General features: G+C 45.9%; 1 protein-coding gene across 3 annotated transcripts in view; it reads right to left on the bottom strand.

The window, feature by feature from the left end:
* The window catches only part of THSD1 (thrombospondin type 1 domain containing 1), a 30,344-nt gene extending 22,046 nt beyond the window's left edge, over positions 1-8,298 (bottom strand). The window contains exons 1-2 of one of the 3 annotated variants that reach the window (XM_030036620.1): positions 7,816-8,298; positions 1,853-1,992 (exon numbers count right to left, since the gene is read on the bottom strand). In XM_030036620.1, coding sequence (XP_029892480.1) covers positions 1,853-1,910 — 58 coding nt within the window. In that variant the 5' untranslated portion in view covers positions 1,911-1,992; positions 7,816-8,298. Of the gene's footprint in view, positions 1-1,852; positions 1,993-6,076; positions 6,412-7,815 lie in introns of those variants that run through there. The other 2 variants (XM_030036621.1, XM_030036622.2) reach the window with 2 other exon arrangements.
* Positions 8,299-17,031: the final 8,733 nt, after the last annotated feature.

Here is a 17,031-nt window from a genome sequence, read left to right as displayed (position 1 = left end):
AGAGTATACTGGATAATTTAAAAATAGTCTTGGTCTGAAACAGAGAAGTATGAGTGAAATAGTTATCTAAAAACTATGTACACATGTGATACTCAAAGGTGTGTATACACAGAACTGTTTGGAAGACATTTTCTGAATTACGGACTACCCTTTAACTGGAAATAAGGCAAAAGATGATGCACCTAAGGTTTGCAGCAGAGATATAGCTCTTTAACTGCACCTTGTAATTAACTTACTATGCCACGCTCTATAAAGCTCAGGAATAATAGCTTTTACCTCTGAGTCAACTAGTTGTGAATGCCTGCAGGACTGGCTCACTGAGAACCAGTGGATATTGCAATCATTCACCTCACTTCTTGGGTTAAGTGAATTTAATACTTACCTTCACTGTGTTCCCCACTCAGTGCTGTGTTCCTAACTTGGCTAGTTAACTTTGTCTTATTAAAAGAAGAAATGGTACTAAAAAGCCATAGACAAGTGTCTCCACTTCTGCTGGAATTAAGTTAACTTAAAAGATGGCAATTCTAGGCTCTTTACACCTTCCAGTGGTCCCTTGTTCTAGAGCAGAGATGGAGCAAGCACAGAGGCATGAGTAGCTGGGCATACTTAGTATTCAATCATTACCTATAATCAGATTTTTCTCACTCATACAAGGAGAGCAAACTGCATACATTTTTGGTCCATTTCTCTCCTTTGTAAGAAGACATCTTCAGCTGTTTGGTGTGTGAACTACCTGCTACCACAACTCATTCCATAAGCAAGGACTAAACAATCCTTTTTCCATGCTATAGACGTTTCAGCAGTGCATGGCTTAATCCTTTAGCATGGTTTGACAATGTACTGCAGCTGTCAGAACAACACCTGCTTTTAAATTAGGAATGTAATTTTCAAAAACATATGTATTATTTAGGAATTAAGAGTCCCATTTTCAAAATTTCTAATTCACTGTGCAATAAGAATTAATTCCCTTTGCAAATCTATTTCCTACTTAGCACATTCTTGGAAAAGATAACACACCATGCATAGGATGCCTCTCAGCTTGTAGACATCTTACAGTCATCTAACCTCCGTCCCTGGCAGCTGATGGCGAGAAGGAGGTACTTTTTCATTCCACATATCTCAGATTGCAGATGAGTTGGAGCTGCTATCAATATGTGCTGATTTGTGCATGGACTACTCAGAGGAGACTGATTGATTGCCTCTGACTAGCTGCCTAATTTTACATGACTAAAATTGAATGAGTATGAACACCATCCTTTGGCTTCCTATACGGTCAGAGGAAAGAACACCTCTGCTCTTCTCCAAAGTTCTCTAAGTGGCAGCTTAGGTCCATCAGATGGGGGCTCACTCAGACATAGGAGGTTGCCTGTACTGTAGATGCTTACATCTCAGCCAACCATCATAGGTTCCCTTTATAGTTAATGGAGAGATACAGGTAGTTGTACGGTGGAATTCCGCCCATCCTCGTATGGATACCTAAAATAGGTCTATCTTCCATGACGTTCATCAAATATTATGAAATACGAGTCTTACAAGATAGCAGAGTTCCAGTTACTGCTTCTAACATAGCCAGTCCCTCAGTGATGCCCACGGAAATCTGTTCATCTATCTTGTTTATTTCTCTGAGCAAATTTACAGCAAGAAAGGTTCCCGCCACTCTTATCTAAAGGGGCAGTTTATGCAAGTTGCATTTTCCACCTAAATATTGCATAAGATCTAGACTATATTCTGTGCACATCAGTGGTGGCTTCTGTGGCATCTGATTTCAACAGATCACCTGGCAACAGCACCATCCAAAACCACCCTGTGAATACACATCTCGCAGTTTTCCCTTGATAGCTCTAATACTCACCGTAGTCACAGAGCACTACTAACAACAGATTTGAAAAATCTTTCAACATCTGTTTCATTCTGACCAGTGAGATCCCAGGTCCTTTTACTCCTCATGTCCTTCTTCAGCCCCAAAGTGCAGGCACTTTTTTCCAAGAACACCTGAAAGTTAAAAAATTACAGCTGTGTTGACTTTGCTTCATAAAACACAAGAGGGAAGACATCCCACTAGTAAGCAAAAAAAATACACTGTTAATCAGCACTTTTCTCCCATTTACTTAACAATTACTAATACTGTATCAATGGATCTGAATAAGCACCACTACAATTCACAGTACAATAAGTTTTCCATCCTGAAATGTCAGCTCCCGAACCAGAACAACAAAGACAGGCCACAACAATTTACCTTTGCACTGCAGGAACTGCTGCTGTGCGTGTCTTACATTAAGATCAAGACTCACAATAGCAAAATAACAAGTATTTTATACAAAAATGTAACTGACCTCAGCACATATCGATACTGGAGATTTATTGCTGCTACACAATTCATATCACTTACTGTCAACTGCTCTCAAGCATGAAAGAAACTCAGTAGAAAACAACCATTTTGGTCCTCAAACTGCCCTGTTATTCAGGTCTAGTAATATATTTAGTTATCTTACTAGATTTATAAAAGATCTATAACTGCCTTTTATGTCATTCAGACTGATCAGATGGAGAGGGTGCTAACTTTCACTTTTTTCCACCATTGTTTTTTAAGTTTACATTCCCTGCAGCCTCGGTTAAGCCAACAAAAAATAGAGTTCCTTTTGGCAAGTTTCACAATTTTATGTCCATGTGCTTTAAACTAGTCTTTATGAGTCTTGTAACAATCACATAAAACAGGTTGGAAGCACACTGACAGCAGCAAAACCAACAGTTTGCTTCAGAAACAGAAGTAGGGGAGAATCCAAAAAGAGAAGGTCTAGCTCAAGGGAACCATTCTCAAAATGTAAGAATTGCTCTTTTGTATTGCACAGGAGCGCCAGCAAGTCAGTCTTACTGTGCTCACCGTCACGCAAACATGCAAGAAAGTTCTTGTTCCATAAAGTTTACAACCTAATTTTATGAGAGAAACCTGGCACTGGAGCAGGCAGAAGTTGGGAGCGAACAAACTGCAGAGCATAAAGGTAAAACGTAGCAACCAGGTACGGTGATGATCAGGTACGTCTTTAGGAATCACAGATGAGCTATTTCAACAATTACATTGCTAGACTTGTTGAACTAAGAGACAGTAGATGTGTTACTTGAAAACTTTTTAAACTCTTCTCTGTGCCAAGCGGCTGGAGAGAATAATTCTAAGAAAAGACTAACAGCATGGCTTTGCTCAGTAAAAGCCCATTACAATAATAGCTGTACATATCTGAAGGGAATAATCATCATCTGGCCCACGAACTTGACAAGGCTCCAGAAAGAATTAGATAGGGACAGCGATACCGCCACCACCCACAATTTCACTTGATACGCCATCAATTACAGGAAGACAAACCTTATGCCTCAAGACAGGGCCGGGCTGAGGGCGGCGGAGAGCCAGCCTGCCCATAACTGCCCCCCGCTACCGGCAGCGGGCACGGCATCGCGCCGGGGACGTCGTTCCTTTCCTACATCGTTACTGATTGTTAAACAAAACGAAGAATCAAAGCGGCCCAAGGAAGAAAAAGCAGGTTTCATTTAAAAAACCCAGTGATTGTGATTGACGCCTTGGCCTCTAGCATTAACAGCTGAAGGACAGCAGCAGAAGTTACGCAGTGTTGCTGTAAACTGCTCTGAAATACAGAGGGGAAAAAACACTTCGTGGGCCACAACCATGATCGTGCTGGACGATCTAACGTGTCCTTTCCGCTTCTAGCTTTCCTAGCCATGCATTTTTCAAATAGCTTTTACAAATACTTCTTTCAGAGAGTCACACACCGACAGGTGAAATTCAAATAATCCTAATCTCAGTCTAATGAGCGACAGACTGCAGGGAGGAAACGAAGCTATGGAAGGGAGAATAAATCCTCAGGAAGGACGAAAAAAGCCTGTGTGGGAGAGCACTCTCGAGATAGTTGCCTTACATCTTAATTTGCACATCAGCCCGACCGAGGGAAAAGCAGCGTGGTTCACGAGACGGGGCGCCGGCGGGAGGCACGGGAGACCCGACTTCTGTTCCTGTTATCACCAGGCACGCGATGTTGGCAAACTGCAGCGCTGATCTGCTCCTCTCCTTCCCACCCCACCGCTCCCACTCCATATTTGTAGTACAGACTTTTCAGGACAGAGACCCTTTCCAACCAAGCCCACGGACGGAGCCCAGCGCCAGGGCCCTTGGGTGTTTCGGTAACGCCGATCATTCCTCAGACCAAAACCTCCTTCCCTCTCACCCTTCCCTCTGCGCTATCTTGGCTCGCTTGGGAAAAGACTCCGCTGTGCAGCGCGGGCAACACCCAGGCTAGAACTGGAGTATTTGAAACGGTACCAAAACTAACTTCCAATTAGTGAGATCAGGTACCTCTGGAAGCCTAGCCCGGGGCTACTTCAGCCTCCGCAAGCCTCTGCCGTCGCTGCATGGCAGCGGGAGCCCTCCCGCCTCACACGCAGCTAGTTTAGGCTACTGGCTGCAACACAGCCCTACCTTTGAACAAGGCTCCGGTTAAACTGCCTCCGTGAGGACTCCCTGAGTTTTTGCACCTTTGCTAGCTCAGTTCTAATAGCAGCTTTGAATGCAAGAATTGCTGGCCCGTTTCTGGTGTAGCATGGCCCCTCTCCTCCTCCCCTCTTTCCCCACAGGTTTCTTCCTCTCCCCTCCTTCAGTTTTCCCTCCTTTTGCCTCACCTTGGTTTTGGACAGGCCTTACGCTGACCTCTAAGCTCAGTTCAGACTTCTCCCCTCTCCGCTCAGTCTTCCCTAAGCCAATTTCTTTCTAGCTTGCTTCTCACTTTTAGGTCTTCTTCAAAACTCGCCACAACCTCGCCCCCTCCCCTCCCCCGCTCCGCTATTTTTCCACTTTTCATACTCGCATAAAATTCTGCTTTTCAAGGCAGACAGTACATCTTAAATGGGTTCTACTCTATTCAGATCTTCTACCTCAAGTTCATTAACTTAATGAAAAATGATCGAACAGAGAAGGCCATCAGACTTTGAATAATTGGCTTTTTTAATTTATTACTCTCGTGGACAAGCACGGACTAAGGCTCTATTGTGTGAGACGCAGCAGAAGCACAGCAACATAAAAAGATGCTTTCTTCTTCCAAGAGGCGGTGTAATGGGCTGATTGGAAGTGGAAGACTTCCTCTCCAAAGGGGATTGGAAATGACAGATGAGGAGGCGATAAGCCATAAAGCGCCTTGGAAATGAAGACCAAGAGGCTTGTATGTAACGCAAATGACACAGGAAAACTTCAAGTCCCTGCTCTGCAACAGTTTTCCTGTGCGGCCTTGGTCACATCACTTAGTTTTCCTGTGTCATAGCTCTCCACTCGAAATAGTACCTCACTATCTGGTACAGGTATTACAAGAATAAATCCACCATGAACTGTGAGGCTTACAGGCACCACAGTGTCAGGAACCGTGTAAGAACCAAACATGAAATTTACAATTTTATTTACAGCATTTTTTTCAAAAAAAGAAGTAATAGAACAGATTATATATACTGACTACTAGTCACATATATTAATCTATTCAAATAATGTCCCTATTTCTCTACATCATTAAAATCGTAAAGTATTTTGTGATCATTTTGGTTTTACAAACAAACAAAAAAACCCCACCCCAAAACAACAACAAACAACAAGCCAACTGGATTTATGACTCCCGGCACTTCTTGCAGCAGCATCCAAGGCCACAGAGTAGACATGACATTTTACAAACCAGCCACCTCTTCCAAGTGCTGTCACCTGCTGATTTAGCACAGCTAACCAGTTACCAGCTTCATCAGCTGCAACAGTACGGCATTCAGCAGCTACTTCCCCTTCATAAGGGAGATGAGGAGCAAACGCGCCCTGCAGTTAAGAAAGGGCCATCAGGAATTAATCAGCTACTCCATGACCGAGCACTGAGTTTACTGAGAACACAAACTCACAGCACCAGAGACCTCTGTGCTCCAGAGCCTCATTCACGTGAAGGGGAGTGCCACTGACGGATCCTGTATTTCGCCCCGGCCACGGGTACCCTCAGTCCTCCTCCTCTCTGCAAATCCCCTGCCAGAGCTGAGCCCTCCCCTGCCCTACCTCCATCCTCCTTCAGGAATGGGGAAGAGGCCCATCCTCGCTCATCTCTCCTCCAAGCACAGCGCTGCTCCCTCCTCATCCCCCAGGCCCCACAGCTCCAGGTGAAGGTGGACCCAGCCAGGGCACGGGACCCCCCACGACTCGGGGCACGTGTGAGAGCAAGGTGGGAGAAGGGCTCGGGGAAGGAATAAGCGGGGAGGTCAAGCTGAGGACTGATCCTCTCGGAGCCAGCCTGCCTGCCCCTTGAGCACTGCCCCGAGCAGCGGCACCTACCCCAGCCACCCTGGCAGAGCCAGCAACCAGCCCGGGTCTGGAGTGATGCTGCCAGAAAAATAAAGTTATTTATTGGAATTTAAAGCAAGCAAAATGTTGCCAGAATGAAAAGGAAAAAAAAAAAAAAACCAAACCCCAAACAAAAACCCAGATGAAAAACAGTTTCCTTAATAGCTCTCCATTAGTAAACATTTTTCAGTTGTATTTGCAACCCAAAATTTGCACAATTCTGGTTATGCATGAGAGACTGACAGTAAAATAGGCTAGAGACGGAAAAGCCTGAAAGTCCCTAAATCCTCCCTACATTTTGCTTGAGGGACGTCAAGCAGCACAAACAGCAAGAAGAAATGTGTATCTGCAACATTTCCGCAAATTTAAGATATTTTATCTGTATGGCAGGAAAGAGATTAATTATTTTCAACCAGCATTCGCTTACTGCAATGGGATTAGGCAGCTATTGAAGTGTTACCACCTGCTGGGAATTTCAGAACTTCCCATATAATCCTCCCCCTTTGACATTAAAGAGGGAGCACCTCAGGTATGCATCACATTTTATCAAAACCTATCACTGCTGGCCAGTCAGAGTGGTCAGGGCCAAAAATATGCCGCTTCGCGGAAGATACTGAGTTTAGCAAGGAAAGTATATATGCGATGTCTGCCACAGCAGGGGGCTAGAGCTGACATCCTCAAAGGCATCTTTCATTCTTATTTACACATCAGACAATTTTACATTGTTATCAGATAATGGCTTTATTAAAATTATGCATCTAAATTCACTAGGCTGAAAGTGACAGCACCAGATTCTCTGTGTGCAAGAAAAAAACACAAGAATTAGCTGGTAAAGCCTGTTTTCATCAACATTTGGGGTCTGATCTCACAAAATCCTGGGATTTCTCAGCTCCTTTTGATATCAACTCAGCAATTCAAGAGCTAGCTGGCCAGCAACATCCATCCTTCGAAACCCAAGGGCTACAGCAGATTGAATACATGGACGAGATGTACTTTGGAAAATGCACGGTGAAAATAAGTTTACTCAGCACAAGGAGATTTGGGAAGGCGCCCACGCAATAATAAATAACGAATGCAAAGAATTAAATACATTTGATCACCCCGTATGGCATGAGGGATGGAATGCAGTCACCCATTCTCTCCTTTCCCCTCTAGATTTTTTTTAAAAAAGACATACATTGTTCACCGTTTCTGGCACTCCCCTTTCAGCGGGGTTTATCTTCAAGATCATAGTATGGGGAATATGTATTGCGCAGCTGAAATAATTAGAAATACGTTCGAGCAGCGGGTCTGAAATATCCCGAAGTATCGGCATTAGAAAGAGAACGGGGAAGCTGCCGCCTGTGCTTTCCGCTGATTTTGCCGTATACCCACAGGGTTTCGCCCGGTCCGGCAACCGATACAAAGCAGAAATCACCAACCGTGCTGAAAAAGGCACCGAAATTAATGCTACTTACCGCAGACTCGGACTGACAACAACATTACTTTACGTGCCCGTGCTAGCTGCGCTTCGGGAGCGCCGAAACGGCGGGGCCGCCGGGCGGGACGGTCCCGGCCCCGGGGGCAGAGCCGACCCGAGGCGAACCCCGGAACCTGAGGCGGCGCCGGTATTTCGGGAAAATCCTCGGCAGCCAGCCGTCACGGCGAAGACGGCGCGGTCCGGCCCGCACTCCCCTCAGGCGACCGGCGGGCTCTTCCCCGGCCGGTGCCGCCGGGGCTCGGCGCCTGCAGCCGCCGCCGCGGGGGAACCCGCCCGCGCCTCAGCGAGGCCCGGCGTCCCCCGGCCGCCGCGCTCACCTCCACGCCGCCGCACGGCGGTTCCACGCTGGAGGCGGGCGGCGGGACGGCGCTGAAGCGCGATCCTTCCCGCCGAGGTAACACCTCCGGCGGCGGGCGGAGGGTTAAATGGCGGCGCGGCTGTCAGGGCGGCTGTCAGCGGGGCGCGGGGCGGCGGCGGGCGCCGTGTGAGGGGAGCCCGCGCCCCTGGCGGCGAGGCGCTGCCCGGCCCCGCCCCGCCCCGCGCCGCCCTCACACGCCCGCCCGCCCTGCCGCCCGCCATCCCGCCGCCGGGGTGTGGCGGCCGCTGTGGGAGAGGGGCCGCCGGCAGGGCGGAGGCGGCCGCGGCGGCCCGACGAGGGAGCCAGCCGCCGGCATCCGTCGCCGTACGCGCCCCGCGCTCGGTCCCGGGGAGGGCTCCGTCCCGGGGAGGGCTGTGCCGTACGCCGGCCTTCAACAGGTCGCTTCGCGGTGCGGTGCGGCTTGGGCGGCCCCGGGGCGAACGGCCGCGGAGTTCCCCTTCGGCGGTGAAGAAGCTGGAGAGCGGCGGCGGAGTCGGGGCGACCCTCCGGGGGCAGGCCGGGCCTCGAAACCTGCCCAAGGTCCTTGCTTCTCCACCTCCGGCACCTCCCCGCCGGCTTCCTTCAGGAGGGAGCCCTCGCCCCGGCATCGGTCCGACGCGGCTGGGCGTCGGCGAAGGCATCCCGTCCAGGCACAAGCCTGCGTCTCGGAGCCGGCCATCGGTGTTGGTCACCGGCTTCGCAAGAAAGCAGCGGGCAGACCGGCGGCCGCTTTCCAGAGTCGACTTGCCGTTGCCGAAGACCGGGCACCGAACGATCGCGTCAGCGGGGAAGAGCAGCCCTGGCCCCGTAGCGTGCCCATCTGCAGCCAAAGGTCCCGTACGCGTGGGCGTTTGTCGTGCCCAGTGTTCAGGGATAATATTCAGGGACTACTGTGGCAGCATAAACTATCCTCTTGCAGAGATACTTCTCTGAAAGAAGAGTTTCTGTCTGTTTTTATGCAACAGACTCATCCGTTTATCTCAAACCACAGCCAAATTTATTTCCCTGACATGGAGTTTGTGATTTAAATACAGACCTACGGATACCTACACGCCCACAAAGCTACGAAGGGATTTCAAGGGGCGTTTAAATCACGTTACGTGTAAAGAATCTTCCTGCTTTCCCTAATTCATCTACAATAAGCACGGGCACGATGTAAAGGCCGAGGAAGTAATTGTCAGCTTTTGGTGTCCAAAATTAAAAACAAACCAAAATGTTGCCCCTAGTTAACTTCCATCATCCATACGACCAAGAAAGTACAACTTCCACACAACGCAAGTATCTCTGCCCCACGTGAACTCTGAGCCCGAGCAGCCAATGAGGGTTGCCACCCTCTCTACCCCTGTCATCCCCTGCCCTCCCGCTTTCCCTCTGATCAGCCTGTGCTAAAGCCCTTTTCCATACGCTAGCTGGGTATGGTTAACGCTTCACAGGCACGCTGCCATCTGGAGTACTGTCAAAAACCTTCAGGAAGGCAAGATAAACACTTGCTGAGGAACTCGGACTGTATTCTGGACAGCAAAAAGTGAAGTATTCATGTATCAGAAAGATTTTCGAGGCTCTTTTTTAGCATTTTAATTTGAACAATCCAAATTCCTAGTATTCTCCCGGTTTGTTTTAATACAGGTGTATACAGGTTTTTTTTAACTCAGCTGTCTTTCTGGTGCCTGTAAGGCTTTGTTCAGTGTTTCGTGTTTCATAGGAGAAGGGGTACACATGTGTGCCCAGTCTAATAAGTGAAGGTCACTGCATTTCGCTGTCAGACACTTAGCGCAGAAGATGCAGCTACACAATCTGTTCCATGTCTTGCTGTGACATAGCTCAACCCTTCCCTTCAATATATAGAGGGGGCTTATAGGAAAGACAGAGACTTTTTACCGGGGCCTGTAGTGACAGGACAAGGGGTGACGGTTTTAAACTGAAAGAGGGTAGATTTAGATTAGATATTAAGAAGAAATTCTTCACTGTGAGGGTGGTGAAACACTGGCACAGGTTGCCCAGAGAGGTTGTGGATGCCCCATCCCTGGAAGCGTTCCAGCCCAGGTTGGATGGGGCTCTGAGCAACCTGGTCTAGTGGAAGGTGTCCCTGCCCATGGCAGGGGGGTTGGAACTACATGATCTTTAAGGTCCCTTCCAACCCCAACCATTCTGTGATTCCTTTGAATGCCGAGGATCTTCCCATGCCTGGTCCTGGTCTGTGCAACTCATCTGGCAGCAAGGGTTCGGCTCCAGGCAGTGCCGCTGCGGAGGGGCTACCGTGCACAGGTACACAGTCATGCCAGAAGCTCCTTTCGTGTTGGTCATGTAAGGTACCAGCTGACACAAGTGGATGCACCCTGGTACTGGGTTTGGTCTAAATGAAACAGGTAATAAATCATGTATGGTAATAAAGAGAATAATACCGTAAGGAGATTACAGATGATGGGGAAGCTCAGAGGAGAGGAAGTGAGCAGCAAATGGCTCCCTGCTCCGATAGGTCTGCTGGAGTCCCAGGACTGAAACTCTCGTCTCTCTTGCTGCCTACATTTAACATCTAAAAAATCTTATATCGGCGAGTGTTTTGCCAGGCTTTTTTTCCTCTATGAACACAACTTCTTAAAAATTTAATCACTAAGAAAAAAAAGTTGTTCCTCCATCGTAATGCAGAGGAGAAAGTAAAGAAATCCACACAGCAGGAAAGAGTCTGGACATGTGGCAAGATGTTTTACTCGTATCGCAGTATTTTGCACTTATTATAGTGCCTTTGATCCAATGGCCTTGGAGTATTTTATGAGTTTTGAGTGATCTGTGGTCTTTTTGTTTCCCACTCCTGACAAAAAAGGCTTTGTCTTCCTTTTTCTGCCAGAGTAAACTGATTCGCTGAGATTATGCTTAAATAGTAAAGCCAAAACCAAAACTAAGACTGCTGCTCAGGTCACTGTGCTCCCCTTCCGTGCCTTCTTTTAGACCCATCTCACCTTTGTGTCAACATTTCCAAAAGGGACAAGTCCAAAAAATAGTGATTAAAAAACACAAGTCGCCCCTATGATTACATGATAGAAATTGTAAAGACCCCAGATAACAGGAGGATGAGCACAGGATAAATACACAGGCTACATTATTAAACCCTTTGAAGCACACTGGATTATGTTTGCACATAACACACCTGCTGTGATGCTAAGGACTAAGATCTGTCTTTGTTAATGTGCCGTCCAGATTTCATCAGGAACATATTTTTCATTAAAATACTTCAGCGGAGCTGGTCTCTGAGGCATCTGGCTAGCGGCGGATGAAATGCTGGGTTCCTTGCCATTAAAGTTGGTCTCCCTGGAGAGTGAGAAACTAATAACAGAAGGGACAGGAGAAAGAGGGAGCAGATGAATACTCATTTAGCCCACAACCGTAATGTTGAGAACAAAATTAATTTAGACACTGAAGGATACAGACAGAGAGTGACCTTTAATTGCCGATCTGTAGCGCCGGCCACCGGTGTGATAAACAAGCAGGGAGTTTGTGGACGGATCCCCCCAGAGCGCAGACCCAGTCAGCCACTGTGTGGAGGTGGCCTGCGTGCCTGGAACGTTAAAGGCAGCCGTGACAGGAAGGTCAGGCAGGTAAAAGCATCTGGGCCTGTAAAAATGGGATTACCTGTTTTCCAGCTGCTGGCAGCTGTGCAGAAAACACTTGCACGTGTAGCGATGGGCAGTGTCAGAGGCGGCGGGCAGCTGCCCCCTGCATAGCCAAGCCAGAGCAGCCACGCTGACTCCAGCCACGAGCTGAAACTGCTCTGCCTGCTTTTACCCGAACCAATGTTAAGGGTATTTATATGAAGATTGGCTGTGTTGGTGGTTTTCAGTGGGCATAAGGTGGTGTGTTGGTCTGTGGCTCTCTCCCCACTGCCAGCACAGTTGGGTTGGGAAGAAAATGTCTTTTTTTCCCGTTGGCATAAAACCAAGATGGTGTAGTAGCACATACTGTCTACAGACCACCAGGTGTGCAAGCAGAATGGCTAGCTACCGAATTCCCTCTCCGCTCTGCGTAGGGGGGAGAGATACGACATTGTGTGTGATTTCTATCTGTGCAAAATATGCTAAAAGTCTCCTCTTGCTGATATTAAAATGACCTCAAGCTTCCTAACGGGAGCAGTAATAATATCCTGACTCAGAAAGAGAAGCGTGCAAGCAAGAGAAATCTCTGTTTGCTCTTATCTGCATTGGCAGAGAAGAATTAATTGTGAAACCCCCCAAAGTAGTGCTGGCTGGGATGCAAGCTACTCATCTGTTATGGATGGACAAGGTAAGGGCCAAAACAGTAATATAAATATTTGGTGGTTTAGGCAGAAACTTCAGAAAGCTGGAAACAGGGAGAAACTGAAACGTGTCCTTTTAGAAATGATACCTCTGCATTGCTCAAGAAAATTTCTCAAGCTATCAAAAAAAAAAAGTTGTACTGGCTGAAGAAAATCCAGTCTTGACTGGAGAACTGACAAGAATGCTAATAATTTAACTACAGAAGGCATTTAAATTAATAAAAATCAGTAGAAAAAAAGGTAAAATTGTCAGGCATTGGTAGAAATCAGAAGCATAAAACTGGTAAAGAACTTAAAAGAAGATGAGATCTGCAGCCAGCGACGTCGAGTGATAAAAGATATTTCTGATTTTAATATATATTTGAAATAAAAGAATGGTAGCTATTCTACTGATCTACTGCTATGTGAAAAATTTTACATGTTAATTGGAATGCTAAAGAAACACAGATGCTCAGTAAATATTTCTGTTCTCTTTTGGGGTGGAAAACAGATGATAGAGCCATATCCCAGAATGGTAACAAAATACTTTCTACCCCAATGCAAGCCTGAGGATGTGAAATAAGAGCAGCTCCAGTTAAACAACTTAAAATCAGCAGCTCTGAATAAACTTTCATCCAACAATTTGTAATACTACTTTTCAAATCAGTTAGTCTGGAGATGCTGTGGAGGTTTCAGATCACTGGATGAATGCTCGTGTGTGGTGTTTTATCGGTTTGGTTGCTCTGTAAAGTGAGAGCAGCCCTGGCTGATACAGACCTGTCAGCCTTACCCTGATTCCAGACACAGGGGTGGAAAAGCTGATAATAAAAAGGCAGAGTACCATCACCAATGCCACTTGACAAAGGTTGGTGGAAAATGTCTTTTAGGTAAAGTTACAAGTTTGGTGAGTAAAGGTAGCAATGTTATAATGTAATAATATTTTACATTTCCATAGAACATTTGGTTTGGTAACCCCTGACATTTCCGCCAAGGACACTTCTGCAAAATCAGCACAGCATGCATTGAAAGGATTAAATGTTGACTAATTCGTCTCAAAAATGTCACTTTAATGTGTCATCTTCATGCAGGACATATTTACCTAAAGATTTAAGTATGGATTAGGCTTTCGCAATTTAAAACTGCTATCAGAGACCTAAAAGAGGATGTAACATCATTGCTGCTCAAGTTTTCAGGTAACACAAAAACTGGGACAAAGGCAAGTCCTGAAGACAGGTCACTACCACTGAGCAATCTCTGAGTAAGCTGGGCTTTAGGCAATACATATTTTAATATAGCTCCCATAAAATTACATGTCTAGGAACAGAGACTGCAGGACATGCTTTACAGTATGTGCAGCTCCCTCTTGGGTACTCATTACTTCACAAAGATCTGGAGATCATACTGAGTTGTTACCTAATCTTGAGCTCCCACTGTCACATCAGTTTGTTTGTGCTGCTGCCCACAGCTTTTGAGCAAAGAAAGATGTCACAAGTTTTTGCCACTATCCCACCTGGAAGTATTATGACCAAGTGCAAGGAATATGACCTCGATCAAACTGCTATGAGGAAACACAAAACTTATAGGAAAATTGGGGAGAGAGTAGTTACCATTGATACCTTATCAAAATAAAGAGATGTTTGAGTGAAATTCATCTGTCACTATGAGAAATAATCACACAACCATAGCACGAAGGTTCAGGCGCATAGTTTTCGTACTGTGCTTAGGAAAAGTCTAGCTTTGGATGCCCACCAGGAAACCAGGCTGCAGTGCACTTAGCCTAGTGCAGTTTTACAGGAGACTACCCTCAAACCCCGCTTTCTCTCTTTCTCAAGATACCCACGGGAATGAGAGTCCAGCAGAAGTCTGACATCTAAGTCATGTTTGCATCTGAGCACAAGCGTAGGTTCAAGCACACGTTCCATAGCGTGGGTGTGGATCTATGTGTGATGGCTGGGAGTATAGAAACTGGGGAAACAAATTACCTCTGCAATTAGTACTTTTGCAATAGCTTTTCTTGGTCCAGTGCTGGTGTTCACAATTTAAGGTGGTTACTAGGTAACTACAGAAAACCTTGGGAAGAGCAGAAAATAGGACAATGTGGTGGGCAGAAGGACTCCAAATGATTTATCTGTAATCTTAGAGAGTTACATGCCAGGACACGCGGCATGAAGGGAACTCACCCTTAATAGAATGATAAAATCACAGAATGGTTTGGGTTGGAAGGTCATCTAGTTCCAACTCCCCTACCATGAGCAGGGACACCTTCCACTTAGTAGAGGGCTTATTAAATGTAAGGTCCAGTGACTAGAAGCCGAAGCTAAACAAACTCTGATTACATAGACTGAAAACATTTTTACAACAGGTAATAGTCATTGGAATAATTTGCCGAGAGCTGCGGTGGGATTTCCCTGAAGTTGCAATCTCTTGTTGTTCCTAAAAGAGTTCTACTTCAAACACAAATTAAGTAAGGGAAGTCCTACAGCTTCTGTTACCCGAGAGGTCAAGCAAGATGGTCATAATAGTCCCTTCTGGCCTTGTAACCTATAAATAGATTAGAGTCCCAGTGGAAAAAAAAAATTATCCTTATCTTGGGCTTTCCCAAAACACTGTGGAAAAAACAACAGGAATGCAGAAAGATCAGAAATAGTCACTTTGCAACAGTTGTGCCTAGTTTGGTATTTCTGCTGAAGAGACCAAAACATTTTGTGATCTTATTCCAGGATGTCTTTTAAGCTCTTCCTTCTTGCTGTCAGAGCTCAGCCATACCCAATACACCCATCTTCAGAGCTGTTAACTAGTCAACATTTGATAATTATAACAAAGGTTGGGTTTGAAGTCGGTGGGAGTTTTGCCATTCTCATTTAATGGGTGGATCAAACCAAAGTATCTTTGCAATTTAAGGACACACCTCAAGTTCTCCATCCAATGTGAAGTGAAACTCAGGGGAGTTATGCCACACACACACAACTGCTGAGTCTGGCTGAAAGAACAGACGTTTCTCATATAGCATGTCAAATACTGTTATATTTAGGCAACATTTGAAAAGAATTCTACCTACACAAAGTGAATCATTAAATAGCCACAGTACAAATGCCATACCAGCAACAGACACAAATTTATTCTGTGCAACTGTGCTGCCTTTACTGTTCTTTGCAAAAAGAGAGTACTTCACACAGCATGTATCCTCCTGCAGATTTTTTGGTTAAAAGAAAATAACAAGTCCTGTCTTTGAGTTTCTGGGAGTGTTCTGCATGTATGGCGCAAGGGACACACGAGCACTGATTTCGTTAACTGCTGACTTCAAAAATACAGTGAAACAGCATGTAGATTTTACCAGTCCCCTCCTTTACTTACTGCCTGAGATAATCATGATGATAATTCATCATCAGCTAAGTGAAACCCTCCAAGTTACATAAAATACTTTGAACAAAACAATGCAAAACATCTAAATAGCCTGAGCCTTACGCTCAGAGCAGGACTAGATTCACAGAAGTGCTGTGTACCAGTACCAGCACCAGCAGTACCAGCCCCTTTTACCTTGAACTTGCTGCCCACTGTTGCTGTGAGCACAGCAGAGCAGGGTTTAATGTTCTCTTTCATCAGTGGGAACTTGAAGTCACAGCATTCCCAGCCCAGTGGGAAAGCAGAGACCCAAGTTCCTACCTGGTCTTTGGTCTGGAGCAGGGATATGAAGCAGGGTGGTTTCTGTCATGTCTACCTCTCACGAGTGTGTGCTAACTTGCAGGCTATGGGGTTTCTGGAACTGAGGTTTCCTCAGTCCCTCCTGAAGTTTTTGTGTTTTGGTGTTTTTTTTAATATTTGAATACTACTTCAATTCTAAAACCACAAAGAAAAATGACTCTCAGGCCTGCTGGCCAGGACAACTACCTGGGCCTCTGCTCCAAAAAGTATTTAAGTATTTCCTTAAAATAAAGATGAATGTTGCCAACAGACACGCCCAGAATATCCTCTTAGCACGAGTACTTGCAGCTCATTCCTGGGAGAACAAAATGATAGCTGAAGTCTTCCCAGCAGAAGATGACCTGGAGCTAGAGTGTCTTGCATTTCATATGAATGCCTGAAGCTCTGAGAATTAGGATGAAATGGGAACTCCTGGAAAAGGAGAAGCAACGCCAATTGTCATATTTGTGAATCTAGCTCAAAAAAAAAACCATTGCAGAGGGGGTTCCTCCCAGGGGAAACAATGATGTCATATCAAATCCACAAATTATTTTGAATCAGCCATTCCCACCTTTTCAGGGTGTATTTTGAAAGAACTGTCCAGTTGCAAATGAGAACCTCCCAGGCTTGAGGAAGCAGGAACTTCTACTGTTGGCAACAGGTTCCCGCTATCCCCCACTACTGTCCTCATGAATTCGGTGACAATACTTCCACTAATTGTACAAGAAGCACAGTCAGGCCCTTTGGACAAACTGTAGAAGTCCTGTTAGAAGAAGAACTGAGCATCCAAGAGTTTAGCTAATCAATACGCAGCTAGTAGTGATTATTAAAGATACACTTCCAAAGACTTCCAAATACACAGACATATACATGTATCTATCTTTCAG

The sequence above is a fragment of the Aquila chrysaetos genome, chromosome 14 (assembly GCF_900496995.4).
Source record: "Aquila chrysaetos chrysaetos chromosome 14, bAquChr1.4, whole genome shotgun sequence".
Classification (NCBI taxonomy): Eukaryota; Metazoa; Chordata; class Aves; order Accipitriformes; family Accipitridae; genus Aquila; species Aquila chrysaetos.
Note: the sequence above shows the minus strand (reverse complement) of the source record. Positions and strands in the feature narration are given on the sequence as shown.